The following is a 19748-nucleotide window of genomic DNA, read 5'->3' as shown; positions in this document are numbered from 1 at the left end:
GCTTGGATTAGCAATGCAGGACCATTCGCCGTCTAGATCCGCAAGGTTCCAATTTAACTATCTGTAGTGCCAAGAACATGCGATAATCTTCGCTGTCCAATAAAGCAGTCATTAGCTGCATGTGGTCCCTGAGCTCTTGACACCGCTAATGCGGCCGAAACCGTAACACCTTCATTTTATTTCATGTTTAACAGCACTTCCTGGAGTACCGGGTTGGACAAAGATAGCTCCAGAACCAAGTTCGAACAGTCCTCCTTTTAAGCTGTGAAGCACTTCTCTTAGGGATTATGCTCATTTTTGTGCCACCCTTTCCCTTCATGGTATTCGAGGGGCAGCTTCCCAGGGCCAGGTACGGGACATCGTCTATAAAACCCGACATCTCCCACAGCCCGGGCAAAGCGAGGCAAACATCAAATGGCATGAAGTCATCCCACTAATTTTGCGTCTAGCCCTCGTGCACGGTCTGGAGGGTTGACGGGAAAGCAAACCAGGCGACAGGCGTGGCAAAAATGTGAGCGAGCCGCAGGGCCACCGCGCCGGGCTGCGAGCCCGCGGGAGTCCTCCCACGCTAGGCGCTGAGGCCACCCCAGGCCCGGCGGGTCCGGTTCCGGGCCCCAGGAGACACACCCCGAGAGTAGCTTCCCCTCAGAGTCCCCAGACGAACCCCGACTCCTGCCGGGTGGCTAGAAGCCACCACCCCTGCCCTCAACATCCAGCCCTAGGTGCCTGCTCTCAACACAATAACTGGAGGAACGCGACAAAATGGCGGCGAAGCCGTAGGTGCCGACCATAGAGAGGACCTCCGCGGCGGAGAGAGCGCCGCAGGTCTTCCGGCGTAGAACGGGAAAGCGGGGGGGGGGGGGGGGGGGAGGGGGGGGGGGAGGGGAGGGGGGGGGGACGGCGCGGGTCTCCAAGTGCCCGTCTAGAAGCACAGCGCGCAGTCTCCGTGGTGCTGGTTCCGCGGAGCCGGGTCACGTGACCGGCGAAAGCCGTCGCGGAGGCCGAAGGGGTGGAGAAATGGGCGGGAGGCCTGGGGGATAGCTAGAGACCCGGCGAATACCGGGTTGTCATGGAGTCGTGGGGCCCGGCTCGCGCATGCGCCGGCTGACCCGCCGGGCTGGTGGTGGAGCGGCGACCCTGGCCGTAGGTGAGACAGGCAGGGCTCGCTTGACTCTGGGCACAGCGGTGGTTGTTGTGTGGTGGGGGAACTGGGATGGCGACACTGGGAGGCTGGGACTGGAAGCACCGAGAAAGCAGGTGGGAGAGGAAAGAGAGCCGAGTGGACACAAAGGAGAACCAGGACTTTTGGAGAACGGGGGCGCCAAATATTGGGAGCAGAGGGACTCGCCATCCCTGGCTTGCTTCTAGTCGGTGTGCCGTCAGGGACGGGCCCGCGTGGGATAGGGAATCTGGGGTGAGGCCGAGACGGTGTGTTTGTCGGGAGGGGCCTCGTGTGAGGGGCAAGTGGTGTGAGTCCCTTAGGGCACGTGTGCCCTGGCCTGGCCCTGCATACCCAGGCTCCTGCGGGAGGAGGAGAGCCTGAAGGCTTGCCGGGCTGTAAGCAGAGAGGTCTGGGAACGGGCCGGTTGGTGGGCATGAGGGCTGCTTACCGAGTGAGTCAGCCCAGGTGAGTGTCCAGGATCTTCATTTAGGAGCTATGCCCGGACACAGGTGCACTGTCTATTCCGGAGGCCTTCGGTCCCCCACTTTAGGCCAGCTAGCCAGGCGTGGTGCCAAAGAGAGAGAGGGTTGTGAGGAAGAAGGCGGCTGGATAGTGCCAAGTAAGAAGTCAGTGGTTAGTGGGTGGGTCGGGCAGTTTTGCTCTGGACCCAGGACCCAGGCCAGAGCCAAGTTCTCTGTTTATTGCCCAAGTCCTGGCAATAGGCATTGCCTGGGCCTTTGCCCTGGAGACTGGTGGTATGCCAGTCACGGCATAGTCCTGTGGTCTGCCCAATTCTGCCCTGTGGAGTTGGCAGGCTAGCTGATGCCTGGAGGATGTGCATGCTGCCTGGCACAGACGTCATGTGGGCTGGTGCGAGTGGGTAGGTGGGCACTGTTCCTGTGAGCCCCCTTTTAAAGTGTGGTCTGAGAACGTTCTCGAATCACACGGCCCCCTTCGAAGGAGGATGGAGAGAGCCGTGGGAAGCCGTGCGACCTTGTGGTGCAGGGCAGGATCTTAGCCAGTTTTGGGAATGGAGAGGAGAACGAAGGAGAATATGAATAAGAGACACATAGGCAGGTGCAGTTTTTCCGCCACTAAAATGCACATTCGCCCGGAATGGTAATTCTGAGAACGCAGATCAAAAGAAAAGGACTTCAGAGAAAACCTACTAATCAATTTGTAAAAGCTGTGGTTTTATGGCCGATAAAGGTTCTACTTTCGATGGCCTTACCACTTTATTCTAAATAAGCCTTTGCTTGGGCCTTCACCTCACACCTCTCCATGCACGCATGTCATACACGTGACACAGCATGTCGTACACGTGACACATTTAAAGGGAGCGTGAGCTCGCTCTCAGGAATGTTGCCAAGTAGCTGTAAAAGGGGAGGGCTAAGAGCTGCGTTTCAGATCGTTTTCCGGGAGCCCTCTGGTCACTTTGTATCCCAAACTCCAAACTCCCCAGAGACAGTGGGTCACACCAGCTTTTAATTCAGTTGATGTACGTGTCCCAATGGCTTCATCTTAGAGTAGGGAGTATATTGGGCTAGACCTGAAATTTAGATCTTGAGGTGATCCTGGTATTTGGAAATGCAGTCTTGACTGTCAATACCTGAACTCCGGTGTTTTGACGACAGCGAAACTGCTTTGGCTTTCAGAGACGTCCAGACTGAGATTTGTTAGAATTTATTATTCTCTTGAGTACCTCACAAGTCTGTTGCAAAGATGAAAACAAAATAAAAACAGAACCAACAACTCTGAGGTTCTAGCGACGAATAATGACGCTAATTCAGGACTGAAAAATGGAAGTAAGCCCCAGGTGCTGTGGAGTACTTCCGGGAATGTCCCGTGCCAGTTGATAAGAGCCTATGTGCTGACTGAGCTCCCAGTTTGAATTTTGCTGTATACTGCCGGCGTTGACAACCTTTTGGATAATGTGTAACAAGTATATTCAAATGAGGCCCAGTTAGGGTCGCTTGTCGGGAAGCAGAGAGATGAAGTGGCGGGTAAAGGCCACCTATCCCATTTTCAAATGCTTGTAAGTAACTTTATCATAACATAGTACTGAGGAGGGAAAAATAAAACCCTCTTGATTTCTTGAGGTTTTAGCTTTTGCCGTTTGTGTGGTCCTGGGCTTAAGGGGTGCTGGTGGGAAATACCACCGCTCCATTTTTCTGCCCAGGGTTTCTTCTGTTGTGTGTGTGAGCCCACTCCCTCCCAAAGAAGGGAGGTGGGTGTAACTTTGGTACTCCTTCCCACATGGCCCGCCTCGGCTGTAACACTAAGGCTGTCTTCCTGCTTAAGCAGAACTTTATCAAGAAGACAGGCTTTCATATTTTTAATCATTTTTTTTGCATCCAGAATAGATATCTTGCCATTCTAAAGCCAATTGTGTGGGTTTTGTTGTTTTTATTCCCAATTGCCACCAGTTCCCTAGAATCTAAAATTTTAGAATGTAACAGATTTATCAAAGTTTCTGTATTTTGGTTCTGCAGTCAACATTACCCTGTAAATTCTCTGTGAACCAGAGTAACTTCCTGTGTGTTTTTCTGTAGTTCCACCGACTGCATTTTTTTAAACAGTACTAACATTTTATTAACTTTTCTCATTGTCTAGTCACGAGGGTCATAGAAGACTAAATTGGGATGTTTTTTCTAACATGCCTGTAAAATGTCCTGTGTCTAGTAAGCCAGCGTGACGCTGTCTCAGATTCGTAATTAGCTGCACCAGACGTGACCTGCCCTACTCTGGGCCAGCAGCTCGGGCAGACCTTGGTCTGCATGCTGTCCAGAAGCCACATCTAGTTTCCTTTTTTTTTTTTTTTTTTTTTTTGGTTTTTCGAGACAGGGTTTCTCTGTGGCTTTTTAAGAAGGCTCTGCTCACTTTTGAAGAGCATTAGTTAAGGAAAATTATACTAGATGCATTTCTTGGGTTTTCATAGGCTCCTGCTTTAATTAGGGATACGGTTTTACATTTTAGTCTACTTTTTAAACAGGGTTGCCCAGGCTATCAGACATCATCGCTGTCCAACAGAGACACATTGCCTTTGGGCAGTGCTCTGTTAAATGTGACAGTGTCATTGCTTGTCATTGGGTGTGACTGGTAGAAGAGTGATTTGACGTGATCTGGATGAGAGTGACTGCAATGGTCTATAACATGGTCCCCACTTTCCTAATGCTGTGACCCTTTAATAAATATAGTTGCTCATGTGTGGTGACCCCCAACCATAAAATTACTTTTGTTGTTACTTCATAACTGTAATTTTGCTACGGTTATGAATCGTAATATAAGTATCCGACATAAAGGATATCTGATATGTGGACCTGTGAAAGGGTTGTTTGACCCCCATAGGGGTCGCGACCCACATGTTGAGAACCTCTGGTCTGTATGTATATGAGCAAGAGGTTACTCACGGTAGCATGGAAGCATGTGTCTCCTGTTTCATTTCACCGTGAGTCTTCCCTCTAGTTCACTAGGTCCCGAACTAGCAGAAATATTCAGGTATGGCTTCAGGATATTCCAAGCACAGTGCTGCTTGGCTGAGGTGCTTGGAGTCCTAAGTAGACTGAATTAAAGCATCCCCAGACTTTGCTTACGCCTGCCTAGTTTCGATATTACTCTTTTCCTTTGTGGCATCCTGTTTTCTTATCCCCAAAGTGCCCCTTGTTTTTGTTGTTTTAATACAGGATCTGGCTAGGTAGTCCTGGCTGGCCTAAAACTCACTATATAGACCAGGTTGGTCTCAGACTCACAGAGGTCCACCTAACTTTGCCCCTGAGTTCTGGGAGTGTGCCACCACTCCCACTGTCCCCTAGTTAATATCCACAGTCTTTCCAACACGTGCGACTTCAAGGCCTGTCTGTCCTGTGTGTCTGCTCTTCCCCCACCCCATTGTCAGTTTAGGGTATCCTCGTGCTCCAGATTCCAGCTGCACGCACTGTCCTGGTGCTCCTGACCTTTAGCCTCACTTCTTCATAGCTCCTGTCAACTTAACCGTCAGTTGTGTGAATACTTGTTTAGTATCTGTTCCTCTCTCTCTAGATCACAGGCTGCAGGAAGGATATAAACACAATTGTTCTAGTCACAATGCCCAGTTGATAGGAGCACTTGATATATGTTTTTTTATGTATACATGTGACTGAATGTGATGTATCTGAGCTTCATTGAAAAATGGGATTAAGTCTGAGCAGGATCTTGTGAAACTCGAGAACAGTATTAGCAGCAATAAATGTTACATACCCTTATGCAATTTAAGTGCTTACCTTTTAAAAATTTTATTTTATGTATATGGAGTGTTTTGTTTGCATGTATGTCTGTGTACAACTTGTGTGCCTAGTGCCCACAGGGCATTGGATCCCCTGGGACTAGAGTAGTTGTGAGCCACTATGTGGGTGCTGGGAATCAAACCTGCTCCTAACTGCTGAGCCATCTTTTCAGCCCACCCTCTATAAACACTTCTTAAATATGACGTTTATCTTAAAAGTTTTTGCTTTTTTGTTGTTATCAAAGTTAGGCCTTTAGTATACTAAGTAAGCATTCTACTACTGAGCTATACTTTCAGGGGTGTAAAAGTTTTGTGTTTTTTTAAAAAAAAAATAATTTAACTTTTATTTTATGTGCATTGGTGTGAAGGTGTCAGATCTCCAGGAACTGGAGTTATAGACAGTTGTGAACTGTCATGTGCTGGGAATTGAACCTGGGTCCTCTGGAAGAGTAGCCAGTGCTTTTAACCACTGAGCTATCTCTCCAGTCCCCTTGTGGGTTGTTTTGGGGGGGGGTATCGTTCTATGTTAAAAAGTAGTATAGAGGTCCAGTGAGCTAGTTCAGCAGGTAAAGGTGCTTGCCACCTGACAACCTGAGTTTGATCTCCAGGACCCATGACATGAAAGGATAGGCCTAACTCCTGCAAGCTATCCTTTGACCTCCACACATGCATCATGGCACATGGGGGCTCACTCAAGTGTATACACATACACAAAAATAAATGCATTAAGCATAAAAAATCTTTTGAGGTTGTATGTGTAATTATGCGTGCGTATCTGACATTGGTACTCTGCTCAGTACTTCATTCTGAGAACTGTAAGTATGACTTTAATCATGCAGAGGTCTACTGGGAAAGCACCCTTGCTGGTTGCTGTTACCTCTCCTCTCCTCAGGGAGGAGAGCAAGTTTATTTGGTTACCCATTCCAAAAAGGCTAATCAAATGTCCCTTTGTTAGCAGTTCACAAAGCTTCCACTGAATGTGGTTTGTGTGCCTTGAATTCGCAATGGAAGCAGAGGGCAGCAAGGGGATGGTGAACCTCCATTTGGGTGGAAACCTTTCTGTTTAGTAAACTTGAAGCTTGGTCAGGCGAGACCACAGGAGGTGCTCCTACGGTGGGTGAGGCTAGCATTCTTTGCCTTCCTTTCTTTACCTTTTGGCTCACCTGGCTCATGCTCTAGGTAATGACTTCTTATGTCACTGCTCTTTTCATAGAGCAGTCCATATGCGAAGATTGCCTGTGGTCCAGCTCCTGGCACACTGACCATGGAGAGGAAAATGCCATCCAGAGAGAGCCCTCGAAGGCTCTCTGCCAAGCCAGGCCGAGGCCCAGAGGTGAAAAGAGTAGCTCGACCGCCCGGCGTGGTTGCTGCCGACTCAGACAAGGACTCTGGCTTTTCAGGTTAGCAATATCTCACTCTTCTGCCTTTTACTGAATGATTTGCATGGAGACATTTCTCCCTGAAACTCATTTGTGTAAGAAAAATAAGAAGCTTTCACACGCAGGATAAATAACTCTCTGAGCTGTTAAAAACGGCAATTCGGAAAACAAGGGGTGGTGGTGGTAATTCTGGTATCTCATGGCATATATCCATCAAGGCTCCATGGAGTTAGTTCTGAAAAAATAATTTGCTGTTCTTTTCAATTTAGACTTTAAACTTTCTTTTTCCCTTTTAAAGAATAATTTTTTTATGATTTATTTAACTTTATTTTATGTGAATTGGTGTGAAGGTGTCAGATCTCCTGGAACTGGATTTTCAGACAGTTATGAGCTGCCATGTGGCTGCTGGGAATTGAACCTGGGTCCTCTGGAAGAACAGTCAGAGTTCTTAACCGCTGAGCCATCTCTCCAGCTCCTGACTTTTAACTTTCAGTCCTACATTTCAAACTGTAGTTACTAGAAAAGTTATTTAAACGTGGACTGGAAATACAGTTCAGTTGTGGAGTGCTTGCCTAATATGCAGGAAGTCCTGGGCAGGGTCCCCAGCACTTCATAAAACTGGGCGAACTGGCACACGCCTGGAATCCCAGCTCTGAAAGGGAGAAACAGGAGGGTCAGGAGTTCAGCGTCATCCTTAACTACATGTGAGTTCAAGGCCAATCTGAATTACATGATACTCTATCTCAAAGACAAGTGTTTTTAAAAATGGTCAGAATTCTGTTGCGTTAACTCCTTTTTCATATCTTTTTGCCTTGTAACAGCATGAAGGTCAGTTAAAAGTGATGTGGTCATGTATTATGTAATGAGAAGCTGGTCCTTATGGGATTTTTATCTTTGTGTGAACATTAAAGTCTACTTTCATAAACCTAGATGATACAGCCTGTTACATAATTAGGCTATATGGTATAGTCATCATCTCATATGTGGCCCATCATTGGCTGAACCATCTTTATGTGGTAGGCCAATTATCATTTGTTAACAGTTGCCTAGAAAGTAATTTTGCTATACTTAAAAAAGTCCCCTCCTAACAGCTTTTTCTAGTAACTATACACTTTGTGTTTGGACTGTGATCCGTCTATCCCAGCTGTCAACTCCATTAGAGCTAAGAAAGCAGAATAGGAGGCTGGAGAGATGGCTTAGAAGTTAAGAGCACTTGCTTCTTCTGCAGAGGACCTGAGTTCAGTGTCCACACACACATCAGGTGGTGCACAGCCACTTGTAACAATAGTTCCAGAGGTCTGATTCCCTCTGTGGTCTCTGAGTACACTTGCATGTACTTGGTGAATGTTTATACAGACAGACAAACAGACACACAAATATACATAAAGGGACATAAACAGATTTTTGAGGGAGGATGGTGGAATATGTCTTTAATACCAGGACTTGGGAGGCAGAGGCATGTGGATCTCTGTGAGTTCCAAGTCAGTCAGGGCTACATGATGAGGCCCTTTCTCAAAAAATAAAAACTAAACACCCCCCTCAACCAAATCTTTTATTATCTTTATCATAATTTCTATTATTTGAGACAGGGTCCGTCTATTTAGTCCTGCCTGTCCTGAAACTTACTGTGTAGACCAGACTGGCCTCAAACTCAAACTCACAGTGATCTTCCTTCTCTTCTTCCCAAGTGCCAGGGTTAAAGGCATGCACCACCACACATGGGCTCAAAAGAAAAAAGGGCTGGAGAGATGGTTCAGTGATTAAGAGCACTGACTGTCCTTCCAGAGGACCAGGGTTTAATTCCCAGCACCCTCATGGAGGCTCACAACTGTCTGTAACTCCAGTGTTAGGGGACCCAACATCCTCACATAGACATGCATGCAGGCAAAACACCAATGCACATAGAATAAAAATAAATAAATTATTAAAAAGAAAGAGAAAAATGATAGTAGGGCAGCTTTCATGGCTAGCCGTCCAAAGCCTCCCTCAGAAGGACTGCCTACACCCCACCTCAGCCTCGTAGTCTCCTGCTGAGCTTCTTCTTTCCAGGGCTGAGGGTAGTACTACTCTAAATATTGAATTAGTGTCAACAGTATTATCCCAGGAGATTCTCAGGATGATGCCAGGGGATTTGGGCTTATTATCCTGGGAGTGGAGCTTTTTCTAGGGAAAGGTTTATATGTGTTACCCAGGCTGCAGAGACAATCCACTCCTGTAACTGACTTACTAACTTACACTGGGAAACACTGCTGTCAGGAAATCGAGGACTCTCCTCCTCTTAGATTGGTATGTTTCTGTCTAGTAGGCATGCTGAATGAGAAGCTCAATTATAAATAGAATATTACTCAGAGAGGGACAGCACTGACCCAGGGGATTAGAACAGAGGAATTAGTGTCCTGCCCAGGGACAGTCCAGGGAAGGGTGAGCCAGCCTGAAGTGCTTTGGGTTCCCTTCTCTGAATGGAGTTGCTTACCAGGTTTGTTGTACCATGAAGCCCACTTGAAACATCTATTAAAGATTTAGCTTCCTAGACCCTCCTAGAGATTCTGGTACTAAGGCTGGGGAAGGGCCTGGGAAGTGGGGCCTATAAAACAAGGTCGAAGGTCTGGAAAACACTGAAGGGCTTTTTTCTCTTTCAATATCACGTTTGCCTTTTGATCTGATTCTAGATCATAAAGGGTAATCCATGCTCATAGTAAAAGTCTAGTCACTTGGGGAGTCAAAGAAGGAAACAAACCTCACCCACAGTCTTTCTGTTTCCAATTCCCAGGACCATTGGCATTTAGCTCTGTCTTCTAAAGTCTCCAGCTTTGTCAGGCCGGTTGTTTTAATAAGTACAGTTCTACACAGAGTGGTGGTAAAAGTGGCCACCCTCATTCCTGTTTGAGGAGGCAGTGCCAGTGAACACTGGTCACTCTTGGGCAGGTTCCAGGGACATGGTTGCTGCCTGAATTATTCCAGTTGCCTTGGAGATGATGGAATTCTCACTTGGTCTTAGCCAGAAGCCTGGTCGAGAAGCACTTCAGTAAAATTTGCAGAACCAAAATGGATGGTATTTTCTATTTTAGTTATTTTTCCAAACTTATTTTGAGAAATTTCAAACCTAAAGGAAAGTGAATGAGTCCCCCACAACAAAGATGCTTTCTTTCAGATCCACTAAGAATTTTTATTTTTTCTTTATTCATATCCTCCCCTGCATACATTGACTTAACTTTTGAAAAGTAAATTTCAAACAATGAGTATTTCATCTCTAAATTTTTAGTATGAATCTTAGAAACAAGGACATTCTTCTATAGAATTATAATGCCATTATTATATACAAGAGTCAACCCTGATTGAATTCTCTCTGACCGCAGTCTATCTGGGTTTTTCCCATTGTAATGTCCTTATAGCTATTTGCCATTGAGAAGTGTGCATTGTATATAGATAGCCTGCCTTTTTAACCTTATTTAACCCAGAATAGCTTCCCATCTTTTCTTTCTGTTATGACATTTACATCTTTGAACAAGATAGGACTGTAGTTTTATAGAATGTTCCGCATTCTGGATTTTCTGATAGCTTCTCCATTTTGGAGTCATTAGATCACTGCATTGTTGATGTTGTACATATCCCAAAGCACAAGGAAACTGTTAGGTTAGTCTCTCTTTTTTTTTTCTTTTTTAAAAATATTTGGTTCTTTATTTGTATGTATGTGTCTCTTTCATAAGTTTGTGCACTGCATACATGCAGGTGCCTTTGGGGGCCAGCAGAGGGCATCAGATCCCCTGGAACTAGAGTTATAGGAGGTTGTGGCTCATCTGATATGGGTACTGGGAATTGAACCTGGGTCCTCTATAAGTGTTCTTAACTGCTGAGTCATTGCTCCAGCTCCCATCCTCATTGCTGATGGTACTCTGATCTGTAAAAGGAGACTGCACTTCAGTTTCCCAGTTGTCCAGACCCGAGTAATCACACAAAAACTATATTAATTGCAACATTGTTTGGCCAATGGTTGAGGCATATTTCCAGCTAGCTCTTACATCTTAAATTAACCCATTTCTGTTATTTTATATTTTACCATGAGGCTCATGGTACTGGTAAAGATCTGGCATCTTTCTTCTTTGGCGGCTACATGGCATCTCCTCGACTCCACCTATTCTCTATATCTCTGTTCAGATTTCCTGCCTGGCTTTACCCTGCTAAGCCATTGGCCAAAATGAGCTTTGTTCATCAACCAGTAGAAGCAACACATATACAGAAGGACATCCCACATCACTGATCCCTTGGTTAAAAGGTACTATGTACCAAATTTCTTTATTGTAAAGATAATCTTTTAGTTGGGCCTAGTGGTACATGTACCTCTTGATAAATATCTTTCTGATCACATAATCTTTGCCAAACTGTACAAGATAAAATTGTTGATGTTTGCATTTATTTTAATTACTTTGGACTTGGAGTCCTTCTGGCTCAGCTTCTAGAGTAGTGGGATTGTAGGCACATGCTACCACACCTGGTTTGTTCTTCTCTCTTTCTCTCTCTCTCTCTCTCTCTCTCTCTCTCTCTCTCTCTCTCTCTCTCGGTAGTACTCATGTATCCCTGACCTCAAATTCACTATGTAGCCAAAGATGACCTTATATTCCTGATCCTCCTGCCTCCACCTTTTGTTTTTTTTTTAAATATTTATTTATTATATATACAATATTCTGTCTGTGTGTATGCTTGAAGGCCAGAAGAGGGCACCAGACCCCATTACAGATGGTTGTGAGCCACCATGTGGTTGCTGGGAATTGAACTCAGGACCTTTGGAAGAGCAGGCAATGCTCTTAACCGCTGAGCCATCTCTCCAGCCCCTGCCTCCACCTTTTGAGTGGAGGCATGTACTACCAGACCGAGCTTATGTGGTTGGAGATGAACCCTAGGGCTGTGATGCCCAGAAAGTTCTCTGTCAACTGAAGTCCACGTTAGTTAATGTTTAGAATAGTCCAAGACACCTCTGTAACAAGGTACAACCATCTCTTGGTTTCTTCTAGCATGTACCTGGCTGCATTCCTTTTATGTGGAATTCATATAGGGAGAACATTTGTTTTATTTCTCATCACCACAACCAAAATATCTGACAGAAAGGTTTATGTTGCTCATAATAGTCTCAGTCAATCCTTAGAGGTGGAAGGTAGGCAGAGAAGCTTCATCTATGGGGGTAGAAGTGTGTGGCAGTGGACCAGGAGCAGAGAAAGCAGGCTAGAGTCAGAACCTGGTACAACCCACAAAGGCCTGTCTCAGCCACCTACAAAGCCTTCAAAATAGAGCCATGCACATCCCCCATCCCCACACATGCAAAGTGTAACAAAAAAGTTGTTAATATCATAAAATAAAAGTAATCACCTCACTTTGGAGTCTTCCACTCATTCCTCATGTACTCTGGGGCTGAGTGCTTTCACAGAAACCCTGACTGATGCAGGTTTCTAAGGATCTGAAGAAAGTCAAGCAGAGTGATTAGACTTTTAGAGCAAGAGCAATGGTTGTTGAATATCCAGTGAAATTTCCACCTCAGAAAACTCATAGGAACACCTGTCAAAGACGTTCCTTTCTCTTTTAGGGAGTCCATGGCTGGGTTACTAGCTGTTAGCCTAGAGCCCACGTGAACTGACCATTTTTCTGCCCACCAGATGGGAGCTCAGAGTGCTTGAGCTCTGCAGAGCAGATGGAATCAGAGGACGTGCTGAGCGCCTCGGGCTGGAGCAGAGAGGACAGGCTGCAGCCCAACTCCAGAGCTGCAAACAGTGCCTTCCCCGCGCTGTCCCCGATGGTGGTCATGAAGAATGTGCTGGTCAAGCAGGTGAGGAGGACCTTTGCCCATGGAAGTGTCTGTGCCTTCCTGTGCAGACACTCCCGCTGAGCAGGAGGAGGTTTCAAAAACTAGATAGAGTCACACTGATGGGGGAGAGTGTTACCTTTCAACTACTGATGCTGTTTGTTTCTGTTTGTTTTCTGATTTAAAGTTTTGGCTTTAAGATTTATTTTTTAAATTGTATGTATGTTCTGCAAATACTCTACCATGCCTTCCTCTGACCTGAAGACACCTGAGCTCACATGTACACATAATATTACTGAGTGTGTACAGACGGGGTGGGGGGGGGAGAGAGAGAGAGATAGAGAGAGAGAGAGAGAGAGAGAGAGAGAAGAGAGAGAGTGTGGGGGAGAGAAAGAGAAGAGTGAGAGAGAGAGAGGGAAAGAGAGAGAGAGAGAGAGAGCAAGAAATGCCTAAAAACAAAAAATAGACATACATGAGTCAGGACTTACGTTATCAATGTGTTACCTTTGGATTTCTAGTTCTACAGGGACCTTGACCTGCTATAGTAATGTATAATGGAACCAAGCCAAAAAGCCATTCCAGCAGTGCATTCTAACGTGAGGCGGAGCTCAGGGGAGAAACAGAAGGGTTTGTTGTTGTTGTTGTTGTTGTTTTCTTTCCCAGCTCTGGGCACTGAAACTGAGCCCTGTGTATGTTAGGTGAGCACACACCATCATACTACATAACAGCCCTGGAAACCTCTTTTTAATTTGAATTGATTTGGGAATTTAGGAGTATAAGAACATTTATAAACCTGCATGGTAGTGTACTCCTGTAATCTCAGCACTGGAGACACGAAGGCAGGATTGTTAGTTAGAGGGCAACCTGACATACGTAATTAACATTGTGCCAAAGACACAATTCAAACAAAGAAACACAGCAGGAAGGACATCTTTGCTCCAGCAGCAGAGGCAGTTTTTAAGCTAGAGACACACCTTGGTGACAGGGCAGCTCTGTGGGCTGAGGATGGCAATGCCAGAAGGGTGTGAGTCCATTGGGTGATTGTAAGTCTGTGAGTAGTTTGAACTGGACTGTAGCCCTGAGCAATGTCCATCATGTAGTTGTTATCTAGATGTGAAACACAAGTGGATGAAAATATTAGTTAGGTTATAGGGTCTGTGACTGAGAACTCATTCATAAAAATCTGGTTAAGTTAGATAAGTGATTTAAGTTGGACAACATTTAAACTTATAGTAATTTACTCTGAAAATAGGTACATTTATGTATTGGAGTATTGAGAATCTGGTTTTGGTGTTGACCCTTCCCATCTTAGCTGAGGTTCTAAGAACATGGCTATAGCATAGCATGGCACTCCCTTAGTGTTCGAACACTGCCTGGCCACTTCTGAAGAACACACACCGAGGTCAGCAGCGTGGGCAGCTGGTGAGTTCTGGACAATCATTTGAACATTTTGCTCGGTAGATCCATCTCAGCGGGAACCTCAGCTCTCCTCACTGAAATGAGAGAACATAGAGACAGGGAGTAGAACCCAAGTGAGATTGCTCCAGCCCACCAGTGCTGCCTGGCGCCTTTGGGTGTCTACTCCAGGCTGTTTCCCTCTCCGGTTCTCTTTTGCCTTTCTTGTTACTCCTTGTGGCTGGGTCGACAAGCCACACAGGTTACAGCCTAGGGTGGCTGCTCTAGGACGTGCAGGAGGGACACAGGACAGCTGGCAGGCTGCTAGGGTGGTTAGGAGCTAGGAAGCTCAGTGACAAGCTAGCCTCTTCTGGGTTTTGTTTTTTTTTTTTTTTGTGGGAAGGTATCTTTGTGTTTTGAGACAGGGTCTCCAGTAGCCCGGGTTGATCTTGAAATTCTCCTGTAGCTGAGGATGAATTTGAGCTCTTGATACTCCTGCTTCTACTTCCTGAATGCCAAGAAGATAGGCATCTGCCACCATGCCAGGTCTTATGTGGTGCTAGGGTCCAATAAAGGACTCCAAGCATGCTCAGCAAGCATGCCAGCAACTGAGTCGAACCCCAGCCTGAGCTTAGCATCTCTTAACTTTGCAGGAAATTGAGCTCTCTCTGTTTTTGTTGCCTCAGCTGTGCCTTGACTGTGCCACTATTTCATCTACCTCCAGTTTCTCTATCTGTAGCTCAGTAGTTAGGAGCACTTGTTCTTCCAGAGGACCCAAGCTTGGTCCCAGCACCCCTGTTGGACTGTGGCATCCTGGGCACCTGTACTCACCTGCACCTACCTAACACAGGCACACAGAGACAGAATTGAAAACAAAAATAAAACCCCAGATATTTTTTCAAGTTTTATAGTATGATATCAGATAAGTGTATTTTAGGCCACTTCCTCCCTGTTCTCAACCAGGGCTCCCCTGTGCATTAGGGACACACAGCACCCGAAGCATCTGTAGCTGAGCATCTGCCTCCTTTGCCCTGGGTGAAAGCTGGGAGCTGCACTCCCCATCCTGAATGCAGTGTTCTTTTCCTTGCTTACAGGGCAGCAGCTCATCCCAGCTCCAGTCCTGGACTGTCCAGCCCTCTTTTGAAGTGATCTCAGCACAGCCACAGCTCTTTGTCCTTCACCCGCCGGTGCCATCTCCTGTCAGCCCCTGCCATACTGGGGAGAAAAAGTCAGATTCCAGAAACTACTTGCCCATTCTCAATTCTTACACCAAAATAGCCCCTCACCCAGGCAAAAGGAGTCTCTCCCTCAGCTCGGAAGAAAGAGGAGCGAGTGGGGTGCCAAAGAAAATCTGTAAGGAGAGACTGGGACCAGTCCTGTCTTCCAGCGAGCCAGCCAAGACTGGCCCTGTGCTCTCCAGTCCTTCCACTCCAGCCCCACCCAGCTCCAAACTCACCGAGGACTCAGCGCTGCAAGGAGTGCCCTCCCTGGGGGCCGGTGGGAGTCCACAGACTCTTCAGCCCGTGTCCAGTAGTCACGTGGCTAAAGCTCCCAGTCTGACCTTCGCTTCGCCCGCCAGTCCTGTGTGTGCCTCCGACAGCACTCTGCACGGCCTGGAGAGCAGCTCCCCTCTTTCGCCGCTCTCAGCCAGTTACAGCTCACCGCTCTGGGCGGCAGAGCAGCTCTGCCGCAGCCCAGACATCTTTTCAGAGCAGAGGCAGAGCAAGCACAGGCGCTTCCAGAATACCTTAGTGGTCCTCCACAAGTCTGGTTTGCTGGAAATTACTTTGAAAACCAAGGAGTTGATTCGTCAAAACCAAGCAACTCAGGTGGAACTAGACCAGCTGAAGGAGCAAACCCAGATGTTTATAGAGGCCACCAAGAGCAGGGCTCCTCAGGCGTGGGCCAAGTTGCAGGCCTCACTAACATCTGGATCCAGTCATTCAGGCAGCGATCTAGACACATTGTCTGATCACCCAGTCATCTAGCACAGAAGCGTTTTCCAGTTACTTGGGTGGTTCTTTTACACTCTATCTCCACTTGTTTTCCACAGCCTATTTAAGAGCTTTCTTTCTAAACTTACTCACAAAGCCACGTGCCAGTCCCTGGCTGCCGTCTTAATCTGTGGTTCACGCACAGGTTAAGTGCATCTATGTTCTCTGAAGACCTCCAATTGGAGTGTCTCTGAGTCCCCTTTCCTTAGCCTGTGGCACTTAGCTGGATCTTGGGACAAAGGCGAGATAACTATGGGTGTCTCCCAGCTTCCCACTCACTGTCCATGGTTCAAGGTTCAGTGACTAGATGAGTGTACAGAATGACACCTGTCAAACCAAGGACTCGGTGACCTAAGGAGCCCTTCACGGCCCGCCCTCAAGTATCTTACTCACAGAGAAAAATATGAGGCTGTGTTTAAATTCTACCAGGCATTGTGCCAGTTGGGCGAAACCTAAAATGCTTTGGGCACAGGTTGTGCCAGGGTGCAAGCATTTAATCACACGAGGCTTTGTTTCTTACACTTGTAAGTTGTGGGAGAAAGGGCAGAACATCTGATTCACACATTGGTCATACATAAGATCTCATAGAAGTAGGCATATACTTCAGATTTTTAAAATATAGACTGGATTTAGTACCATCTGGAATTGTATTTGATGAATTGCGTCTTTGATTAAAGGGTCAGAGAAGGCAGCATTTTTTGTCACTAGCTGAAAGATTTTTGTTAGTTCATGCTTGAAATAGCACAACCTGTCTTACATCTAAAAAGCCTGAGACAGGACTGCAAGACGGCTCAGTGAGTAAAGGTGCTTGCTGCCAAGACGGCTGAGCTGAATTTGATTCCCTGAACCTACAAGGTAGAAGGAGGGAACCGACTGCTGCAGTTTGTCCATCACACATGCACACCCACGCTAGATAAGTAAATGAATATAAAATTAAACAAGCCACCGTCAACATTAGCAATCAGAAGCTTGAGATGGCTTCGGTGGGTCCTCAGGCTCTGGTGCAAGTGACCCTCTGTTGTCTCTTGTCTGTGCCTCACCCAGCTCTTACTGTGGGGAAAAGTGACTGTGCATTTAAACTCTGGATTAAGTAAAGCCCTGAGGTTAGAAAAAGGCACAAAAGTCAGAGAGGATCCTTCCCTGTCCTCACGTCTGAGTTCTGCCCATCCCCTGTGGTGATGGGGAGCAGTGTGGCGGCCTTGTGTCTCGTGTAGCTGTGGCAGCAGGGCTGAAGGGTGGTTCTTCTCTCAGAGGCTGACCTTAGGGATGGAGACTCTGAGGGTCCAGATGACACATTCTTCCCAGCTCCCCTGTGCTGGTAACCATAGCCTAAACAGTAAAGAGTCAAGGGATTCTATCCTCTTGCTTAAAATTTTTATCCCCTTAAAAATCTTTTTCCTTCGCAAATTGGTTTTATGACCAGCATCATCTTTCTGCACAGAGAAAGATGCTCACGGGGCTATACTAGATCCAGGGTTAAGGGTCATAGGGTTTTTTGTTTGTTTGTTTGTTTTTTAAGATTTATTTATTTATTATGTATACAATGTTCCTCCTGCCTGTACACCCGCACACCAGAAGAAGGCACCAGATCTCATTACAGATGGTTGTGAGTCACCATGTGGTTGCTGGGAATTGAACTCAGGACCTCTGGAAGAACAGCCAGTGCTCTTAACCTCTGAGCCATCTCTCCAACCCATGGGTCACAGTTTTTAAGGAGTTGGTTGTAAGACTCAGGTTAACTACTGTGTTCATATAGACATATGATTTGGATATGACTAGTTAAAAAATAATCAACTTGGTAAAATCTCTTTACTCTCTGATCAGTGCAGAATCATTACCTGCTGTTTGTGCTCTGAAAGAGTTTCCAAAATCAGAGCCCGTGTCTCTGGGCAAACTCAGCTCCTCGTGATATGCCTCCCCACAATCTATATGGTATCATAGCCACTCCACTAGGAAGCTTCCTTTTTGGCAGAATGTCTGGCAGGAAAGCTGTAGAGACAGGTGCATTCAGAACAGCCTGGGCACCAGCCGCGAGTTTTACCGAGCGTCAGAAGGCTGGAAGCACTTGCTGAGAACCAAATGTACTCCACTGGAAAAGCCCTCAGTGGAGCTAAGCCTCTTGGACTCTTGCTCCTAGATATGGCTTTTCATATCCCTATCTCCATAAAAGACGATGAAAGCCACCGTAGATCTTCAGGGTTCGGTGGCAGGGAGGGTTACCGCTCCTCTGTGATCTTAGAGCCATAACTGCAAGTCTCTAGGCTGTGTTCTGTTCCTGGTGGAGCTGGAGGCAGATGGACGCTAGTAGAGAAGCTAGATCTTAGAAGGAGCGAGCCTTTGAGGTCAGAGGCTAGACCAGCGTTTGGAGGAAGCCTGGAGTGGACCGGAAAGATCTTCATTGGTTGCCCAAAGCTGTAAGTAGCAACAGCCGCAGTGGTGCATGCTGTAGGTCCTGATGAAGCGTTGTGCAGGGCTGTTGTTTTCCCAAGGTGAGAAGTCAGTTTTTGCTCAGGCCAGCCCATAGGAGAACCTTTGTTGGGTTGTATTGACAATATTGGAACACATTTAGAAAGGTTCCTGATTGAATTAGGTATAGAATTTACCGTCTGTAATTTACTACATTGTTTTATGGATTATAGCATCATCTGACTTCTCTGGTGTGATTCCTCAGCACACAGTTACTCTTGCACATATACTGAAGTGGCTTTTCCGCCACAACCTCCTTAGGGTATAGATTTTACCAAATGTGAATCTTTTCAGAGCGTGTGAAGTTATATAGAAACTGACTGTGAAATGTCAGAGGAAAAAAATAAAAGTCACTTACTTGAAAACTATTTGCTTTGTAACTGCTTGAGACTTCCAAGCACGGGGCATGTAGCCCTTGGTAGAGTATGTGCCCAGTGTGTGTAAGGCCTGGGCTCCACCGCAGCACCTCTGCCTTCCCAGACACTCCTTCATGACAGCCTTTCGTCTAGGGTAACTGTGGATTGCTACAAGTTTCAGACATCATTTTGTGTTATTTGGGATATGGAACTGGATGCTGGATATTGCAGACTGTTCAGACTTCGGTGCTGTGCACAGACAGCCCGAGTCGTGTGCCGATCTTAGAGGTGGGAGAACGAGGGGACTGTCCAGTGACCGCTCCATCTGGCACCACAGAGAACTTTAAATGACAGTAGCTATAGCTGTGTACTGGGATGAAGCAAAGGCACACAATCTGAAGCTCTTTCTACAACCGAGGTCCTCAGCAAGTGTGTCAGCCCTCTGTGCTCTACAGGGAGACAGCTTCCCTGCTTCCCAGTCCAGCCAGCAAATGCTTCCTGCATGTTTGGTGCTGGGAGTTTAACAAGTTTACTCTCATGGAAAGATCTGGAGGGTTGGCAGTGTAAAGTCCTCTAGAACTATTTCTGATCCACACAGTGGTCTGAGTGACTTTAAAATATGGTTGTAAAGCCACTAAAGTGAAATAAAAATGGGTAAAGATTGCCCAAGAAGGCCTTCTGAAATAGAGAGACCATCCTTCTCCAGAAGCGGCATCCAGAAAAGGAGGAGAGACAAAAACTAGAGCCTGTGAAGCATGGGAGAGTCCAGTTCCTTGATCAGTGTCTCCTCATCCACCCCACCACGTGGTTCCCATGGGAGGAAGCATCCGGGCATCTAGGGCTGCCTGTTGGTGAGCATCCTGTAAAGCTACATCTGATAGCCTCCACTACAGTTCATAGCCTGTTTTTCCATGTCTCTGGAGGCTGAACCTAGCGCCTCAGGC

The 19748-nt window shown here is 46.5% G+C and overlaps 1 protein-coding gene across 3 annotated transcripts; it reads left to right on the top strand.

Annotated features, from left to right (window-relative positions):
• Positions 1–963: 963 nt before the first annotated feature.
• On the top strand, positions 964–19469 carry Cipc (CLOCK interacting pacemaker). Of its 3 annotated transcripts, XM_041658177.1 has the most exons (5): positions 964–1147; positions 6382–6536; positions 6637–6823; positions 12448–12617; positions 15083–19469. In XM_041658177.1, the coding sequence occupies exons 3-5, from the start codon at positions 6688–6690 to the stop codon at positions 15974–15976; spliced, it is 1200 nt and encodes a 399-aa protein (XP_041514111.1). In that variant the 5' UTR covers positions 964–1147; positions 6382–6536; positions 6637–6687; the 3' UTR covers positions 15977–19469. The 3 variants fall into 3 exon arrangements, with proteins under 3 accessions (XP_041514111.1, XP_041514110.1, XP_041514112.1); XM_041658176.1 differs by lacking the exon at positions 6382–6536 and having other exon boundaries at positions 965–1147; positions 15083–19468; XM_041658178.1 differs by lacking the exons at positions 964–1147; positions 6382–6536 and having other exon boundaries at positions 6708–6823; positions 12378–12617.
• The last annotated feature ends 279 nt before the right edge of the window (positions 19470–19748 follow it).

Source organism: Microtus oregoni, unplaced genomic scaffold (genome assembly GCF_018167655.1).
Source record: "Microtus oregoni isolate MIOR12 unplaced genomic scaffold, Mior012 000009F_ref0000495, whole genome shotgun sequence".
Taxonomy (NCBI): Eukaryota; Metazoa; Chordata; class Mammalia; order Rodentia; family Cricetidae; genus Microtus; species Microtus oregoni.
The sequence above is the reverse complement of the archived record's forward strand: the minus strand, read 5'-3'. Positions and strand labels throughout refer to the sequence as shown.

Excerpts from the sequence above, each read along its gene's own strand:
- Cipc (XM_041658177.1), top strand. The coding sequence starts at position 6,688 with ATGGAGAGGAAAATGCCATCCAGAGAGAGCCCTCGAAGGCTCTCTGCC. Across the intron at positions 6,824-12,447 it reads CAAGGACTCTGGCTTTTCAG|ATGGGAGCTCAGAGTGCTTG; the intron begins GTTAGCAATATC and ends TCTGCCCACCAG. Across the intron at positions 12,618-15,082 it reads AGAATGTGCTGGTCAAGCAG|GGCAGCAGCTCATCCCAGCT; the intron begins GTGAGGAGGACC and ends CCTTGCTTACAG.